Genomic DNA, 19,053 nt, shown 5'->3' with positions numbered 1-19,053 from the left:
GATAAATCTGAAAGAAATAAAGTATATGATAACATATATTAATCAAAATTCTGAATTACGAAATGCAACCTATTCCACTGGGCAGCTATGCTCTTCCTTAAGGTTCACTTGAGCTTTCTGCACAGAGAATATGCTATCATAAATCACTTATACCACTCAAACTGTGTGATGTTATATATTCATCCTTCTGTTCCACCTAACTTGATAATTATTAATAAAATACTCCTATTGGTCCTAAGTACAACACAATCTCTGGTAGTTTAAAAGACCATACTTATACCTAAGTAGTAAATTACATATGATGACAATATGGAGTTATACATTTATTAATACAAAAATTGTATACATAAGAAAAGTAATTTCAGGATTAAAACAGATGATCAAATCTGTCTTGTTACTAGCACTCTGAAATGTAAGATAGGTAATAGGAATATTTTTGAGATTGGGCATCTCTTAATGTTTGCTTCTATAAGTTTAATTGAAAGAGTCAAATAGGTATTCAAATCACATGAGTGAAGAATATATGTCAAGTAGATGAATTTTACTGAATAACCAGCAATTTAAAATCTTATAATAAGATTCTTAGTTAGTGTTAGAACTATGCATTGTCTAGTTTTTCCCTAAGTAGGTTATTTATCAAAGCAGACATAACATTACATTTTATTTTGTTCATTTCTTAGAAAATAAATATTGTTTTAGACTAGAACACTTGTGCAAATTAGGGATATAAACCAAGTTACATAAACAATAACAGGATTAACTAATCTCTCAAATATTTTTACGTTTCAGCAAAAATTTTTTTTACCAAATCAGAGAAATATCATCAAAATTTTGACATTCTAATGAGTCAGGCATGTTTTGGTAGAAAACTAAAGTTTTTATTTCTATATATATGTACACACATATATACACACATATATACATATATACGTATACATTCTGAAAGGTATATTCATTTATGTTCTTTCACCATTAGAGCACAGCACAACAAAAGTTGTGTTCTTGTTGGCTGAAGTTGGTACTACACAGACACAATGTCCTTGATTAATCCAAACACAATAATTAAAAAAAATTAATTCACATTTAGCTTAGATTGGAATAATTTTGTTGAAAAAATTTGATAGCTACAATAATACAGTAATTTAGTTTTATATTGAAGTTATGGTCATTTAATAAGTAAAATATTGAAATACTATTTAAAATAATATTTAAATTAGCAAAAACATTTAGACTGAAGTTATCAAGACAAACGAAAAGCCTAAAAAGAAACTCACAGTTCAGGACTCTATCTGCTGGTGCCTGTGCTGCCTCGTTTAGGTGTTAGGCTCCTGCCAGTTCTGCTGAACAGGGCTGAGTGTTCGGAATTGCTTCGTCTGAACCCAATATGAAGTCTTTCCCTCACTAGATACAATCATGACTTTTCACTGCTAACTTGATTAACAGCCCTAACAAGCAGAATAGGCACATCTTGTCAGTGCCCTAACAAAAGCTATGTGGCACTTTTCTCTGAGGAGCTCAAAGTGCTAGTATAGATCCAATACACTTTCCTCATGGCATCTGCATAAGATGGATGGAAGATTGTACATCTCTCCTGCTGATGGGAGACTCAGGCACATGAAATGAAACGGCACCTCAGCCCTCCAGAACCCAAAGTACCTCCCTGCCTCTTACTCCTCTCGGTGCAGAGCACTGTGCTCTGTTGGCCGTAACCACAGCTCTTTCCCACAGTGCAGCGTCTCTGTGGGTACCCCAGGTGCCACGCATCTGATCTGTTTTAAATTCTGATGCTAATATGCTCACCAGTAGTTTTACCATATTTCTTTTGAACTCTTCAGAACAAGCTTGGTGAAGCAGTTAGAGTTCAATTTCCGATCACAAGCCATCACCTCTCCCAGAGCCACGGTGTCAAAAGATCAAGAGAAATTTGGAAAAGTGCCATTTGATTATGCCAGCTTTGATGCACAGGTTTTTGGTAAACGCCCTGTCATACAAACAGGTCAAGGACAAAAAACACCACCATTTCCTGAATGTAAGCTTTGAATTCTAATACTTATTCCAAAAATATGCATATTGTGTATGTGTGTGTTGGGGGAGTATGTACTCAAATATGCTACTTACTGCTGAGAGAAGAGAAAACATATCATACAGTGAAAAGGAATAATAAGTTGATCAGTGTTACTGATTTTACATGAAGTTACATTGAATATGATGATTAGTTAATGGACTGATTATTCTACAAGTATGATACTGTTGTTGAGTCTAAATATAATAATTCTAAAGAAATACTTAATGCACATTTGGCTAGGATTGGCATTAATATATTGAATACTGTGGGGAGGGGCGGGGGGATGGAGGAAGGTGCAGGAGAGAATAGGGGGTATAAATGGTGATGGAAGGAGACTTGACTTGGGGTCATGAACACACAGTACAGTGTACAGATGATGTGTTGTAGAATTGTGCCCCTGAAACCCGTGTAATTTTATTAACCAGTATCATCCCAATAAAGTCAATAAAAATGAAAACTAAACTAATTAAATAAATGTAAATTAAAAAGCACAAATGAACACTTTTCTATGTTTTAATAAACCTTTAATAAGAAAATATGTTGAAAGCTGAAATAGCTATTAAAATAAAGTAATTTTGATTCATAATGAAATTATGGTAATTAATAGGTAAACTATTGAAATATTACTTAAAACACTACTTAATTCAGCAAAAGTGTTCAGCCTGAAAGTAGGAAAGAAAGGGAAAAGTCTAAGAAACACAATTTAGAAATCAAGATGCTACTAGAAAAAAATGTGTGGCTATGGGGGTGTTTATCCACAAATAAAGGAATTTATATAGAAACGTTCAAAATGTGTTAATACTGTGATGCTAACACATCTTTATAGAAGATGTGTTCATAACTCAAAGATGTTATAACATATAAAACTTGATGTTTTTACCAGCGCATTTTTTAAGTTGTTTAGAGTCCTTGAATGTTCTACTGAAGGAAGAGAAAGTGAACATTGGCAGTAAAGCCAGGAATGAGTTCTGCATTATGGTAACTGAGTCATAAGAGAACAGGCGAAGTAATTTCCCACTTTGAGTCCTGCGTAGACCATGAATTTTATATAACATTCTGTAATTCTGCAGAATTCCTTTGATCTCATACCTACTTACCTAGACTGAGTGCTCTTAGAACACAGAATATTTGCTTTATTCTGCAATATCGACCTCGTCTTTTAAAGAGCTAGAATGCCATATAAAACCCAACAGTGGCTAAAAACAGACTTGAAAGGCGTCTGCCCATCAACAAGTACATTATACTCCAAAAGATATGTTACCTATTCATACCAAAAAATAGGTCCCAACCAACATAAGTAACCATAAAAGCCTGTATTTTGTATCTGTCTACACAATTTTATGTACAGTTTCATCTAGTTTTATTAAAAATATATAAAACATGAACATGTTTAATTCTGGTAAAGCTAGTTAATAAGAGCAAATCTATATACTTATATAAATATTGGTTTAAAAATGTGAAATACGCAGTGACATTTTCATATTTTTACATAGAGATAACATTTGGTAAGGTTTCAAATTTTGTTTTATAAAAAATAATAATCAAATATTTAAAATAAACAATATTTACAGTGATATAATAACTAAATGCCTTTATAAGATCCCGCATTAAATCTTGGGTGTTTTTCCCATAACCTTGAGTGATGTTTACAAACACCCAGAGTGAAGAGAAATATGTTTAATTCTATCTCTCAACAATGCCTTGGTACCTACAACAGTAACATAAAACAGAAACTCAGCCTTGATATCTAAATTGCCTTGCTGTTCACCTTGAGAACATTTTTGCTGTCCTTTACTCATTGTACTCTACCTGAATATGCAAAACGCCAGCTCATTAAAGACTCTGCCATCTATTTAGTCCCATCTAGTTGGATGGAGAACAACTTCTACTGGTTTAGCTACAAAGCAAACCTGTGTGTCAAATAATAAAAATGCAATTCCATATCTAAATATAACCTGTTATTGTGAAAAAAAATTGAAAAGATATATATTTTTCCTCTACTGGAATAGTGGTCCTCACACGTACACAGCTTAGGGATGTACAAACCTCAAGGCTCTGCAGTCCCTGATGTGTCTTCTTTAGTGTGGTTTTTGTTATACAATTTTTGCCACAAATGCTGCCAGTGCACCTGTCCCATAACATTAACTATGGAGTTTTTGTCATAAGAAGTACAAATACAAAAAAATATTAGGAGAATATGTATTTTTCCCAACAATCACATCATTTGTGAACTTCTGTGAAAACCAATCTGAATAACCCTCATTTAATGTACCAGTGCATAATGGATCATGTTTTAATTTATTCTTCACATATTTTAATGCAAGAAGTTATATCTTTAAAACAAATCTATTTAATGACTAAAACCACGTACATGCAATTGCTAATCAAATCTCTTTTCAACAGCGAAGCATTTTTCAAATCCAGGGAAATTTCCTAATCGACTGCCTAGTGCAGGCGCCCACACACAGAGCCCTTGCCGTGCCAGCTCTTATAGTTACGGTCAATGTAGTGAAGACACCCACATAGCAGCAGCTGCTGCCATCCTGAACCTTTCCACCCGCTGCAGGGAAGCTGCAGACATGCTCTCCAACAAACCACAGAGCCTGCATGCCAAGGTAGGCCAGTCCAAGAGCCTGGAGGGTGGGCCAGGGCCTGAACTGTGAGAATAAACTGCCTTTCATGTTCCTAACCACGTTCACTACCATGCCGCTTCCACCCCTAAAGCACATCCCCTCCTTGTCTTAGGAAGAGGCTCAGAGGACATTGACAGGGATGAGCTTGGTGGGTTCATGGAGGAGTGAAAGGGTGGCTGTTCTTGAAGGTGGTATATCCAAAGTTGGGGGAAGAGTGAACCATGGAGACTGTTTTGGGAGATTTGTAGCTTTCAAACCTATGTTTTTTGTTTGAGGAGTTTGGCACACAAGAAAGGATTGCCATTAAAATCAGTCTGAAAAATGGAAGCTTTTTGTTGTCTGCAAATCAAAGATGGTAGGAAATATTTGATTGAACAGTGACATGTAAAACATGCAAAATTAACTCATGAAATTTTATTATGGCACATCACGGTAGCCTTAGTTGTTGTAGCATTCTCAGAGGACACATAAGAAAACCTGGACAGGTTAAATCAACAACAGACAGTTGAGGGGGACTTGACAACTTAGGACATTCGCATCCAAAATCTAATTCTGTCAAGTTTATGAAGCCCCTGAAGTTAATCATATTTCTCTAAAAACCTTGCCTTTCTGACTAACAATTAGAAATCCACATCCATGTTTATGATACCTTGATGAAAACGAGAAACGCAGACCCTCTCTGTCCTGCCTTTTGAGGAGTTGGGTAGATCAGGCTGCAGAGTAACAGTGACGCTCCCCCAAGCGAGGGTAGGACTGTGGCTGCCATCAGCAGGAGCCTGGAAGCCCTATCTAACAAAGGGCTCAGTTAAAATACCTCATTTCCCTACCTGTATGGCTGAAGCCAGCTGAAATAAAGTGGTTTATCTGGGAAAAGATTCTAACCCTGCTTTAAGTGGAAGATGCCTTGGGTTAAACTCTAACCCCAAGACTCAGTTGATTAAAGGATAAAGCTCTGTTTTTCCCTTTAAGTGCAGCCCCATCCCCGGTGTGGTCAGCTGCTCACCTGAGGCTGCCAGGCCTTCAGGAGAGCAGGAACGCAGGGCTGTAGAGCGTTTGACAGAAGAATCAGAATTAGCTTCTGGACAAATCTGAGCCAAGTAAACCCCAGGAAGAGTTGGTGGCCAAAAATCACTCAAAAACAACGTTTAAACAAATGAGGTTCTTAAACAAAGAAAAACACTTCCTCTAAAAAAACATAAAGTTATACAAATTCAAAGGAATCCAAGTCAGATATTATTTATATTCATAAATGATCTAGAGTACTTTCAAATGCAATTTTATTTTTACATTTATTATTAAAACCTGAATAAATTTTTCCTTTTTAAAGAAATATTCTAATATGCAGCTAGTTGGAGAAATATGGAAACATCTTTTCTTAGTGCTTTATTGTTTGTTTGTATAGGCTGTCCTATGACAGTGATGATACCAATATTATCATCATCAATGCTGATAAATCACTTGAGTAAATGATTCTAGGTTGAATGCTTTCCATTTGCATGTGTAGATATTTTTTGTTCCTCATAATTCTGACTTTTATCCTTAATATACTCCATGTTCTATTAATTGCTGAAGCCAAACAATGAGTCCAACAAAGATGACTAAAATTTGAGAGCATTGTCTCATATTAATATATGTTCTTCTCTTTTAAAAATACATTTCTGGTCAGATAAGTGAACGTTAAATTGCCTTATTTCAAAAATTCCAACGATCGACTTCCTGCGTATGTTCTTACGCTCCTGTTGGAGCACTCTGGGTGCCTGTGCTGCCCGGTGGAGCAGATACGCCTGCCCAGGGATGGGAGCTCTGCTGCAGACTCAGCCTCCAAACTGCCAACCAAGTCCTAACTGCAGAAGCCAAATCGTGGATGTCATGATGGAGATGGAAGAGACAGGAAGTGCACAGATAGACTTTTAGAAGGGGTTTGGCTTTCTAACAGCTTTAAGAACCATTTCCCCATGAAAAAAATCTTGTTTGGCATAGCAATTGTTAAAAAAGGATGAATATGACACCTACTTTGTGCAGAATCCTTCTTCCAGGCGCACATTTGCACACAATTGTTTCCTTAACAATTTGTAGAATTCTGTCCATGTTGGATCCTATTTTCTGAACATATAAGAGAACCTCGTAAATTCCCCAAACCACAAAAAATAATTATTGTAGCAAAAAAAGAGAGAGAAAGCCAAAGTAATTAACCCTGGAAAATGGCCTCTGATCAACCAGTGCCCAGTGTGGGCCGTTTCTATTGTCAGTGTTGTACTTTGCTCTGTGCCTTTTATCTAATATTGGACTAAGTATAAACAATCTTCCCCTCCACCCTGAATATGAGCCTGATTTTCTTTCCACTATTATTTTTTTTCCTCCATGGCAGGTTGTTAGTATGTTTATTACTGGTAGCAAAAAAAAAAAAATCCATAGGTCTCTTGAGTTCCCTATTTAGAATGGAGGATGCAGACATGTACAGTTTTTCCTTAATCTTGACTTCTATAGCCAAGCATTTTTGATGTACCAGAGAGACACTTCGGCAGGTGGACTTTTAGCTATACTGCACTGTTCAAGCCCAAGTTAGATTCCATCACAGACCCTGCCTTCAAGGCACTTTCAGACAAAGCAGGACGAAAAACATGGTTGTTCCAGGTAGAGGGCTAGGTTTCCAGAGGTAATGTTACTCATGTTCAAGGGTGGCATGGGTGGCTTCGCAGAGAACTTGAAAAGAACTTGGGTGAGAGCTAATTTCTTATTTTCCTTCTGTCTCCATTGAGTCCTTTCTTTCACATGATCAGATTCTCTGAAGTAGCTTAGAGAGCCCAATAAGAGAACAAAGTTACAGATCATGAAATCACCTGGTCATAACCTTTTTAAAACCAAGCCTAAGGACATTAACCTTAAAATTGCCTTCATATTCACTTCTTGAGGCTAATACATATATTTTTCATGCTATATGCAAGCTCTTTGCTGTCTCCAAGTTTAGTGGGAAATCTGAATTCGTGATTTGCAAAAATCCCCACTCTTATGAAAGATAATAGAAACAGAGGCTGTTTTCAGAGAGGTGAGGGAACTCTAACTCTGAGTTCCTACACGCTAAAAACAATGAAGGATGATATGGATACTCTAGAATGTTCTTTTCTTTCTGAAGTTTCTCAGCTCTGAGAGGCTGTCTAACTGACACTAAAGCACTCCCTTCATCTGCCCCTTCCCAACACGTATCAGTGCCCAAAGTCAAGTTCATTATATCCTGCATAGAATCTTCAAAGGGGTTATTCATTAAAATACAATCTGGCGTGAATGTAACACATCTACACTGCCAAAATTCACCTGTATGTGTTTTAAGTATCTCTTTAAAGAAACAAGTCAGGAGGAAAACATAATACCATTTAGTAGATTATAATACAGTGTCCGGCAGAAGTAAGGCTTGCTTGAGTGTGGTCGGTAGGACACGTGAATGTGTCACACGGGATGGACAGCAATTTGCACATTGCACCTAAAATGTCATATGGTGTGCTTGAGTGTAGTATGGTTATGTTACCGAATTGCATGCTTGTGATTTTGTAATAAAAAAGGGGTGTTATTTGTGCCAGACCCTGTAGTTAAAAGTAATTTTGTCTGTGGTATGAGCCCTCTTTTGATTCTAATACTTTCATTTGTTCTAAGAGTTATAGATATCCTTCATTTTAATTTGGAATTCATATGGGTTTGTAAAGCGTACATGGACCACAGCTTCAAACACCCCCCTTAGTCTGGCTACTGTTGCTACTGATTTGAGCAGAGAATTCAGTCAAAATAGGCGGCAGGCACAGAGTGAGCATCCTGGGTTTGTTGAGTTTGCTGAGCGCTTTCCTCCAGCCCTCTGTGAGCGTGTGCCAGCACGTGTCAGAGGCACTCCCCATTTTTCTTCCTTCCTCCCGCCCTCATCAACAGAGGTAGAAACACTTCACAGTCTATCTTTATCCCAATCACTGCTGCTTGCCAAGCATTCTGTTGTTTGTTTTGGTGTTTTCCCCACCTGTTCAGACAAAGTGGCATATGTACAGTGTGCCTTAAAAGAAAACAAAAAATGACACTTGCTTGAAATGTTTAAAGTTCAAAGTCTGTTTTGTGCTTGAACAAGGCCTAGAAACAACATGATATCACACCGTCATTCTTGCTGCCTGATATCAGAAATAGCCAGGCAGCTCACAGGGCGGTTAGAATCCAAAGCAGCCTTTTCAGTCGCTTTACGCCGTACACTGTGAGTGAAATGTTATAAGGGACTCCAGTCAAGGATCTCAAGGAATCAATTAATACATGTGTAGGGAAAATAGATATTTAATAATGGACACTTTACCTCTGTGCACAAAAACACAGTCAAATCCTTATTATTAGTTGTCCTTAATTGAATACCTACTAAGTACCAGGCACTATAAATAAGCACTTTGTCCACATTAATCTTTTTTAATTTTTCTAGAAACTCCGTAAAGCAGAAAATATCGTTTCATTTTGTAGATGAAGAAAAAGTAGTACAGGCATATTAAATAATTTTTTCTTAGTGGCACAGCTATAAACGTTGGAGCTGAAATTTGAATTGACACCTGTTCCACTTCACATCTTCTTAAACATCTTGTCATTGTGTGGCATTCAGACTGCTGACCCACCGATAGTTTTTACTGGCTGTGACTCTGAGTCCCAGACAAACATTTTGGGGAAATTACATTTTAATATTGTACCTTATGGAAGACAGTTCTCCCCCAAATCCAATCATTCTATTTATACTGAGTATATTATTTTATAAGTTTATACTCTTAATATAATAGTTTTAATACTCAGTTACTATTTAGTAAGAATTAGATCTTTTCTTCTTGTTGTTGCTTATTGTTAATACCCTGCCTGCTTTGAAAACATATTTCAGATAGCTTTCAAACACGAAAACACACTTCCCAAACAAACACTCTGAAGCAAGAATGGAAGACCATGAGTGAAGACATGAAAGTAAGGGGCTCATTCCAGCGGAAACCTAGGCTGAGGGGCATTTCATTTTGCAGGACTTTTAGCCAAGTCAAAAAGGAAAAGGTGGTGGGCAACCTATCTTGTATTGATAGATAACTTGCCAAATAAGGAAAATAATGTTGAGTTATCCTACCAATGTTTTGAAAATTAACAATTTTGATCATCAAAACACTTAAGGTAAAAATTATTATTTTGCTATTCTTAATTTCACCATCTTTAATGTGTGATAAAATTTTTAATTGTTTAATCCATATAATATTATCATTTGCCTGGAAAATTTTGGAGGAAATAGCCCCAAACCTATCCTCTAAACATAAGTACAATAATTTCTGTGTTTTCCTTTCTTCTTCTTCTTCAGGAAACAAATTTCTATCTATTTTTCCTACTTGTAAGCACAGTGGAAATGGCCAGTTGTTTCCTGCTTTCAGTGATGGGTGATATGTCCTTTCCATGTTGCTATGAAGTCCTCATAATTATTATTTTACTGGTCACATAATGTGTCATTAAATACATGCAGCATAATTTCAGTGATCATTTCTCTGTTGGTGGACAACTGAGACACTTCTTATTTTATAGTGCAGATAGCAATTATAATGAATAATTACCTCAATTCTCAGTTTAATAATTTATAGCACACTTATTAAATTACCTTTTACTACAAAATTCTCATGTACATAAAATAAGCTCCTTGGAGGCAGAAACAATGTATTTTTTCAATTTTCTTTTTTCCAAAATATAGTAGCTCGAAAATATTAAATCCTTTACCAGCAATTTAATGAATAAATGATGAATCCTAGGTAACGTCTGTAACTTGAAAGTGGCGGGTATGGATAGAAGGCCTTGGATGTGCTGCAGAGCTGAAAGGTGCATGAACAGCCTTAGACTTATGCCTACCCTCGCTAATTAAAATGTAAACTTGGTGGTTAAAATAAGGATCCCAAAGAGCACTTTGAGAAATCAGAACATTTTGATTTCTGTGGCTCCCTTTCAGCTGTTGAGCTATTTTATTCTCCTCCTGTGGCCTCCCCCTTCAACACCCCCCACCTTTTTTATCCTGCCATTTGGATTTTCAAACACTGGAGAGAAGTGATGTCTATCAATACTGCTCTCAATAAAAATCCATGCAGTAAACGTGCGATCCACCCATCTATGGGCAGAAAGGGACCCTTCTCTGGAACTGTGTGTAATTGTTGAGTGCATCTGTGCGCTCACTTAAAGCCCATCTGTACCCTGTTACCCAGACGTGCTCTCTCCCAGTGAAGTCAGGTGCTGGGAGCAGCCGGATGGGGCTTAGCCTACAGAAAAGTAACTCCTTTAAACATTGGGAGTGATTTTTTGCAATCAGCACATAATTACTCAAGATGTATAGTCATAGCAACTCTAATTTTTAAAAATTTACTATTTGGAACTTTTTTTCTGTAAAAACTAAAATATATATATTACTGTTGTCTTAGAATAATTGATATTTTTTCAGCAAGATCAAATCTGCACTATTTATGGGTTTTGTACTATAAAACTCTGCAGCCCAGTCACATGGCTTCTTTTTCCTAAGCCATCTGTCACAGAGGTCTGGAATTTTATGTGAATATTGGTTGTGCATTCTTAACCCAAGTTTTAATTTTTTTATGAAAAATGTCAGCAACTACGGTACCCAGCATTTTACTTTACATTGGTTATTAAACTTGATTACTGTAGCTCTGTTTCATTGCTGCAGTTACACATCAGCTATGAAGCCAATAATTGGTTTGATATGCTCCTGACAGAATGGATTGTTATGTCATGGAGAGAGCACATGGCACCGATATGGTTAATATCTTGGATTTTTGTAACTAAGGTTTATTAATACTGGTATAAAAATGTATTTGATATTATACAGATGGCATAAGATGTTGTGGTTACTAAGTTATTATCCTGGATAAGCTGTACAGTCAAATTCAGGGCTTAAAACTATCACAGGAGATTAAACTATGTATTAAAAAGGACAGAAAGATATGGCCAAAGCATCTCAGTACAAACATATTAGAAGTGTATTTACCTCCCACAAATAAAATAAAGCATATCTATTTCATAGGCTGAGAGACTGAAAATAGGGACTTCGCGGTTTAAACAAGCAAACAGAAGAGGTGCTTTTATTTTCTAAATCAGGAGCAAGCAGTGAGTGAGCAGTGAGCTCAGCTACTGTGGCCCACACCTCAGTGGCAGCTCGTGGGCAGGAGTGGGGTTGTTGGGGAGGTGAAGGCACAGTGTAAGTGGGGAGTTACAAATAAATCTCCTGGGAAGTAACTGGCCACCACACACGTTAGGGATCTTGCCAACATAATCAAGGATGACTCCTGCTTTGCCAGCCTAAAGGACAAAGTGTAGAGAAGTTGTCCAGACGTTAAATGGGAATTGACAGATGACGGCGAAAATACCAGAAAGGTATTCATTTGACCTACTTAGGAAAATGACAAGCATGTTATCCCAAATTCTGGGAGTTATTGCCTGGCGATCTTCATAGTTTCTGAGGTCATAGAAACCATCCCATGGCATGTGCCCTGCAGAATATCCCAAACACAGCACCATTTGTTGGCACATGAACCTTAAAAGCAAAAGAAAAAAACCTTAGCCAAAGGAATCCCAAAAATGAAATGTGAGATTAGTTTTAAGTCTTATACTAAGTATTTGGAAAATAATCACCTATATTCTGAAGTTCTTTGGTAGAACTTAAACCCTGCGTGGTCTCGCAGGCAGCTGCTACCCAACGGCCCACAGAGTGAATTATGGTTTGCATGTCTTCTACCCCCAAAGTGCCTCCCACAGTTTAACAAAGCTTTTATGGTTCAGGTAACCCTGGGTAAAATGTTACTTTTATATTCATTTAACATTCCAATAAAAATTCTCTTCCAGCTGGTTATTTTTGCATATTTCTCATGTTAGATTAATATTGTGATTGGGGGGCAGGGGGAGAACTGTTGTGCCTTTTTATAAAGTCAAGTATTAATACTTTAAGTGAGGAATCAGGAGTGATAATCTGTAGACTAGGAAGAAAGATTTAAAGCTAAAACTTTAAAATATATATCACAGGTTTATCCATAGTTAGTATTTATATTAGGCTTACTTTGTTTAAACCCAGAATCATGAAGCTCATTAATGGGGTTGCTTTTAAAAGTCTGCCTAAGAATTGAACATTAAGCAAAGCAAATTAGAAAGATTTAGACTAGATTTAAAATCAGATACACTTACATAAAAGCTTGCATTTAAAATTATCCCTTAAAAGCCCCACATGGGTAGGGTATAACTGCAAAATGTTTAAATGTTTTTCTCTTTCCTGTGTATACCAGGGAGCCGAGATAGAAGTGGATGAAAATGGCACATTGGACTTAAGCATGAAAAAAAATCGAATCCTGGACAAAGCTGTACCCCTAACTTCCTCTAACACTTGTATTCCAACTCCTTCCTCTTCTCCATTCAAAACAAGCAGCATTTTGGTCAATGCAGCGTTCTATCAGGCTCTCTGTGACCAAGAAGGCTGGGATGCTCCTATCAACTATAGCAAAACTCATGGGAAGACAGAGGAGGAGAAAGAGGTATTGTTTTAATATGTCAATAAGTTCAAGATAGCATTATTAAAGAGTGTTATTAGCTTTTTCCTCCTAAATTATGTTTTTGCATTCCTGTTTAGATAATACATCATTCTATACCTTGTTTTAGATTTTGATAACACGCTAATTTGAAATTTCAGAGGAAATTGATAAATGAATCCAACTTTTCCTGTCACTTGCCTAAAATAATCTGTTATTATTGTGAATTTTATCCCCATTATGGCTACAATTGTGTGCAATGCACACGAGATTATATTATCTATCCCTTTAGATACAGCTGCCTGGAGGGGACAATGTATCACTCAACAAGGAAATACCAGCTTACAAATTCTTTCGGAAACAGAAGATAGAAGATGAAGTCAATTCAGGAACAAATAAGAATCATGTCAAATTTATTTACTTGGTTTGTGAAGGAACTGTGTTAGCAAAACTGTGTACAGTCAGCCTTCTCTATCCTCAGTTTTTGCACCCACATATTCAACAGCTGTGGGTTGGAAATACTCAGGAAAAAAGTTACATTGTTGCTTACATGTGCTCTGTAGTTAAAGCTACAGTGATTGCCTGTGTACTGAACATGTACGTTTTTCCTTGTTATTATCCACTATACAATACAGAATCTCAACTATTTACATTGTGTTTACATTGCTAGGTATTATAAGTAATGTAGAGATGATTTAAAGTATACAAGGGAATGTAGGTAGGTTATATGCAAATACAATTCCATTTTATATAAGTTCCATTGATTTGGCCTCAATGGATTTTGTTATTCAAGAGGGTCCTGGAACTAACCCCCTGAAGACTCTGAGGCACAATTGTATCGGGTCATTGCTAAGGTATTGGATCACAACTGCTGGACGACTGAATAGTCTCAATCCCAAAGTCAAGGAGAGACATTTACATATTTGGTTATCTTGGAGGTGGTTTCACTCCTGAAGGCCAGATGTTGTGAGTGTGCAGAAATTCATGTAGCCTTCATCTCTATAGTTTGAGCCACCTGGCTTGGCCTCATTAGCATGGCTTAGTGTCACTCAAAAAAATTCATGGACAGAGCCCTCTGTGGTTTAGACTCTATATCATTGCAAATGTGACCCTAATTATTACAGTAAGTGATTCTTTTTTTCTCTTTTTGTCAGGAAAATTATTGATACTTGCCACTTTACATGTTTAAAGAACTGAAATAGCCACCCTTTCCAGCCTTTTGAAGTTCAGAGACTTTGGGGGAAGACTAATTTGATTTCAGCATATGCTTTAACATCTCAGTGCATAAGTCAACATAAATGGTAGTGATCACAAGATTGGATTGTTTGCAGTTCTCCTCTCTCCCCTCCCTCCCTTCTTCCACCCTTTTCCCCTTCCCTCCCTCCCTCCCTCCCTTCCTCCCAGGGGCACATGCGCACTGGCGGTAATCTCTATGTCCAGGTAGAAAGATAGGTCCTGAAGAGGCAGCACCACAGAGGACGTTCTTCCACCACACGTGTCCTCAGTCTGGCAGAGGACAGACCCATAACCAGTTACGCTGATAAACAGCATGAGCAGGCACACAAAGTAGAAAGGAGGGAATGGCCAACTCTATGTGGCATAGTTGGGGACAGGTTCCTGGACGAGTCCCCCCAGGACCCAAGGGCTGCTCTGTGTCACCAGCACACACACCATCACAGGAAGGAAGTGGAAAATATTACATCAGCAGCGTCTGATTAGATTCTGTCATACTGGTCTTAGTGACTTTATTCTGCTTGGCCTTAACATTTTACCTAAAGTATTGAGGGATGGTCTTACTTAATCTATCATAATCATATTTTAGAAGAACTGTTTCTTAAAACAGTATATTTTTGACTTTAATAAATATAAAACTGACACCTGAAAAGTATAAAAAGCTGGTTTACTTCAAGTGATGACCACAAACTGGCAAATGTGTTCCTTCCCTCCACCACATTCCCCTTGCCGCTTCAGGCTTGTGCAAAAGAACAGAAGTGATACCTAGCTGACTTCCATCTATTTTTATAACCCAGAAATCTGTTGACATTCATATTAACTGATCTAGCACAATCACGATGAGGTCAAGAGTGTTGATTCAATCCCACTCCATTCAAGTCAGTTCTGGGAAAGGTGGGTAGGGTTGCTCCCCAATTCACAAGTCTGCTTAGTCTCCAGCCGGTCGATTGCTGATGCTGATGGGATTGTGGCCTATCCTACCCCACCTCCCTAATGGGAATCTTGATCTGAGTTATAGGATCTGTTGTTGGGAGTTCAGTAAAAGTCATATGTGTCATGAAGCACAGTGCTTTGCAAAGTAAGCATAAATGAACCCTTATTCTTGGATGAATCCTGCTGGGATAAAGGATCTCAAGGCCTTGTGCAGGGTGGGACTTAGGCTTTCTGTCCTCATCCTTGGGACTGTGTTTTACAGGGGCCGTAGTCAATGTGCAGTCAGACATATGAGTGCAGTCCTGTGTCATAATGAAGCAAGTTTAGGACAAGTGGGTCTTGTGTTGTTTGACACCGGTTACAATTCTGTGCCCCCAGCAACAAGGTCAACATTGTACCCTTTATGTTCTGAGAAACTCCCCCCCATGTTGTGTCTAGTTAATATCTCAGGGACCCCCTTGGCTACACTTCTTATCACTTGGTCAGAAAATGAGGTCTTATAACAAATATTTTATCTTTCCAATCTCATTTTTGCATAATTCCAAAAAACATGGGGATTCACCTTGGCAGCTTTATGGATTTAACAGAAGTACGTTCTTATGTAAGGCTTATATATCTATGCCCATGTTTTATTTTCTGGCAAATTCATGGTGGGAGGAATGGACTTATTTAGGTTAGATTTCTGCTCTTTTCAGAATGACTTACTTACCTCAGGTTTGATAGTACAGACTTTTACTGGTACAATTTGCAGCCCACCGTGTTTTGCTGTATATAATACACACTATTTTGCCCAAATGTTTGAGGATAAAATGAGGATGTGCACTATACACGGATAGTACCTGAAATACCTTGCATCTGTTCTTGTGTTTTGTATTATTTGTTATATAAAATTTCTTGTACCATATTATGTTAAAAAATACATGCTAAAGTTCCTTTAGAATGCAAAAAAAAAAGTGCCTAAATATAAATAAATTAATTAATTAATTACAAAATTAAACGATTTTTTCCTGAAAGTTTGGGCCAAAAATATGGGTGCACATTATATATGGCAAAATATGGTAAATAATTTTAAATCTGAAATTTAGAAGGTATGTAGAAATTCCATGTTACTAAGAATAAGGAAAAGTGAATTTGGAGATGCTAAGTGAGTTCTTGGCATCAAAGTTCTGCCTGAGGTTTGAGTTGACACAATATTTTTTAAGCTTGATGCTTATTGCCACAGCCATCAGACACGGGTGAGTCGTGTCCACTCCCGTGGGCAATGGGAACAGACACGAGTGTTTCTGGATCATTGTAACTCCCAAATACATTTTCTTTTGTTCTTCGTTTCTTCGTCCATGCCAAGGTAATCAACTAATAGAAAGTATTTTTTATGTCCTGTTCTGAATCTTGAAAATGAGAAGTATGATCTTCGATAGGTATTATTTTGAAAGAGTAGATTGCATTCAATGTCCTCGTGGCAAAGTTATTAGAGGCATTCCACGTTCAGTAAAAATAAAAATAAGCAGGATTATTGTCAAAAATTTTAGAGGAGAAAATGGAGGCTCAAGGAGATAAAGTTGTTGGTCCTTGGTCATGTAGAAATTAATGGACTTGGGCTTCCCTATAGCAAAGAAAAAGAAGAGAGAAAATAAAGAGAAACAAAGAAAAAAAATATACCAAAAATGGAGACAACTACAGAATTTTGAAAAAATTAGAAAGAAAATTGAAAAAGAGAATAATGAAGAAACTGTATGTGGCAAGGTTAGTGAAGGCAACAGTGAACGACAGTACCTCTCAGAATAGCAGGATCCAGATCTGCAAGATGTGACCGTACAAGTTAAAGGGACTTGTCCATGTTTGCTATTTCCAATGAGCTTCACTGGGTGGTTGCCCATGGCCCAGGTGATACACTGAAGACTGGCTTGTTGTGGCCTGTTTCTGCTCCCACACCCCATCCTTCCCATTGCCACCCCCATCACCTCCCCACCCCCACCCCGTGTGACACGCTTACATGTACACACTTACATGTAACCAGAAATTGAACCATTATTTCTAATTCATTGTTATCTAGTTCATATGCACAACAGTTGCTTAATTTTGGTGGTAATTTTCAGAAAATATTGTCTGTCTCTCTCAGTAAAATAGCCTGTCCAGATGCCCCCTAAAAAAAAAATCCTGAATCTGGAAAAAACTCAAAATATCTCAAAAGGAAAGTACTGAGAAATAACTAGGGCTGTCAGTTTCATTCAACTGTCAGTTCTCCAAAGATTTCAGGGCTTAAAATGTTAAAAGTGCCAGATGCTATTATCTGTTATTCATGTTACCATTATGTTCTGGTCTTTACTGAAATCAATATAAACTTCCATCTGTATATTGGAGGAATTTCACTGAACCCATGTACTCTCTAAAAACACACATACAGGCCACATTGGCTCTTACATATGCACAGGATAAAATTATTTTCAAAATAATACTTTTGAAAATAATAGTTTTTATAATATTTAATGGTACTTTATATTTTGAAAAAATCTTATAAATTATATTAACTTATTTTTTTTTACTAAGTCTTTAAGAATTTATCCAATATAAAATGCTGCTATAAGAAAATTAAGAATTTTCTTAGTAATGGTCACCTGTATTTTAATACCTGTGCTCTCTGCAAGTGTTTTAGGGGCAATATGCTGAGCAATTATTTTATAATGCAATTGCACACATAAGAGTCCATAGTTTTTAAAAGAAGTTACAAAATACTTAAAAAGTCATAGCCAATAAAATCATCTTGTTAAATAATCACTACATATTACTATATCGAATTCAATGATACATATTCTGGATTATTATTTTGTATGCATTTTAGTCAAATAATAAACTCTTATAAGCTATTTTCTTTCAAAGTCTCTCATTCCCTCACTTTCTATAATGTACAGATTCAGCAGCCAAACAACAGCTGATGACCTTTACATATTTGTCTCTAAATTTACATGTCTTCTCAGAAATACTTGGTTCTCAGTTCTCTTTATCATAAAAAATAACAAACTGCCTCTTTTTCCTTTATGTCATTGTTGGGAAAAATTCAACATCTAAATAGAAAAACAAAGACTATTTCACATTGGGACTTAATACGGGGCTTAGTGTTTATATCTAGTTTCCAAAAGCCAAGACACTTATGAGTATAAATTATAGTGGAAAATACTAGCTAGGCTGAATCCAGATAACACTAAATGGAACGGATGGTTATACTCTTAGGTTTCAGTGAGTCTTGTAATTAGGAATTGCTTCACTTTAGGCATTCATACTGTAAAACTTCAAAAGTATAAACATCATTCATCTATTTCGCTTCAGATTCCATGAAAGCAGCCACTAAAATAGCACTTCTCTTTGTATTTTAGTAGGCAGCTATCATTGCATACCCCTTTCTCTTTATTTTTAAATTGCATATTGTCATCTGCTACCATTTTCAAACATTTATCAATAAAATGGAGAACTTAGCACTGTAAATAATATAAAGAAAAAAATTGTACCAAAACAGGTTTTATTAATTTGGTCTGAAGATAATCTTACTTGAGATATTTTACCAATGTATTTACTCTGTATGGTCTCGTGTAAATAATTGATTGAATTGTTATCTAAGTAATTAATGAAAGACATTGCATTTGCCTTTATA

The 19,053-nt window shown here is 36.7% G+C and overlaps 1 protein-coding gene across 1 annotated transcript in view; it reads left to right on the top strand.

Moving 5' to 3' along the window:
* ST18 (ST18 C2H2C-type zinc finger transcription factor) overlaps positions 1–19,053 on the top strand; it is a 145,158-nt gene that overhangs the window by 93,466 nt on the left and 32,639 nt on the right. The window contains exons 13-15 of the mRNA XM_053930203.2: positions 1,836–2,029; positions 4,469–4,680; positions 13,002–13,247. Coding sequence (XP_053786178.1) covers positions 1,836–2,029; positions 4,469–4,680; positions 13,002–13,247 — 652 coding nt within the window. The remainder of the gene's footprint in view (positions 1–1,835; positions 2,030–4,468; positions 4,681–13,001; positions 13,248–19,053) is intronic.

Source organism: Desmodus rotundus, chromosome 8, assembly GCF_022682495.2.
Source record: "Desmodus rotundus isolate HL8 chromosome 8, HLdesRot8A.1, whole genome shotgun sequence".
NCBI classification, from domain to species: domain Eukaryota; kingdom Metazoa; phylum Chordata; class Mammalia; order Chiroptera; family Phyllostomidae; genus Desmodus; species Desmodus rotundus.
This window is presented reverse-complemented; position numbering and strand designations above follow the sequence as displayed.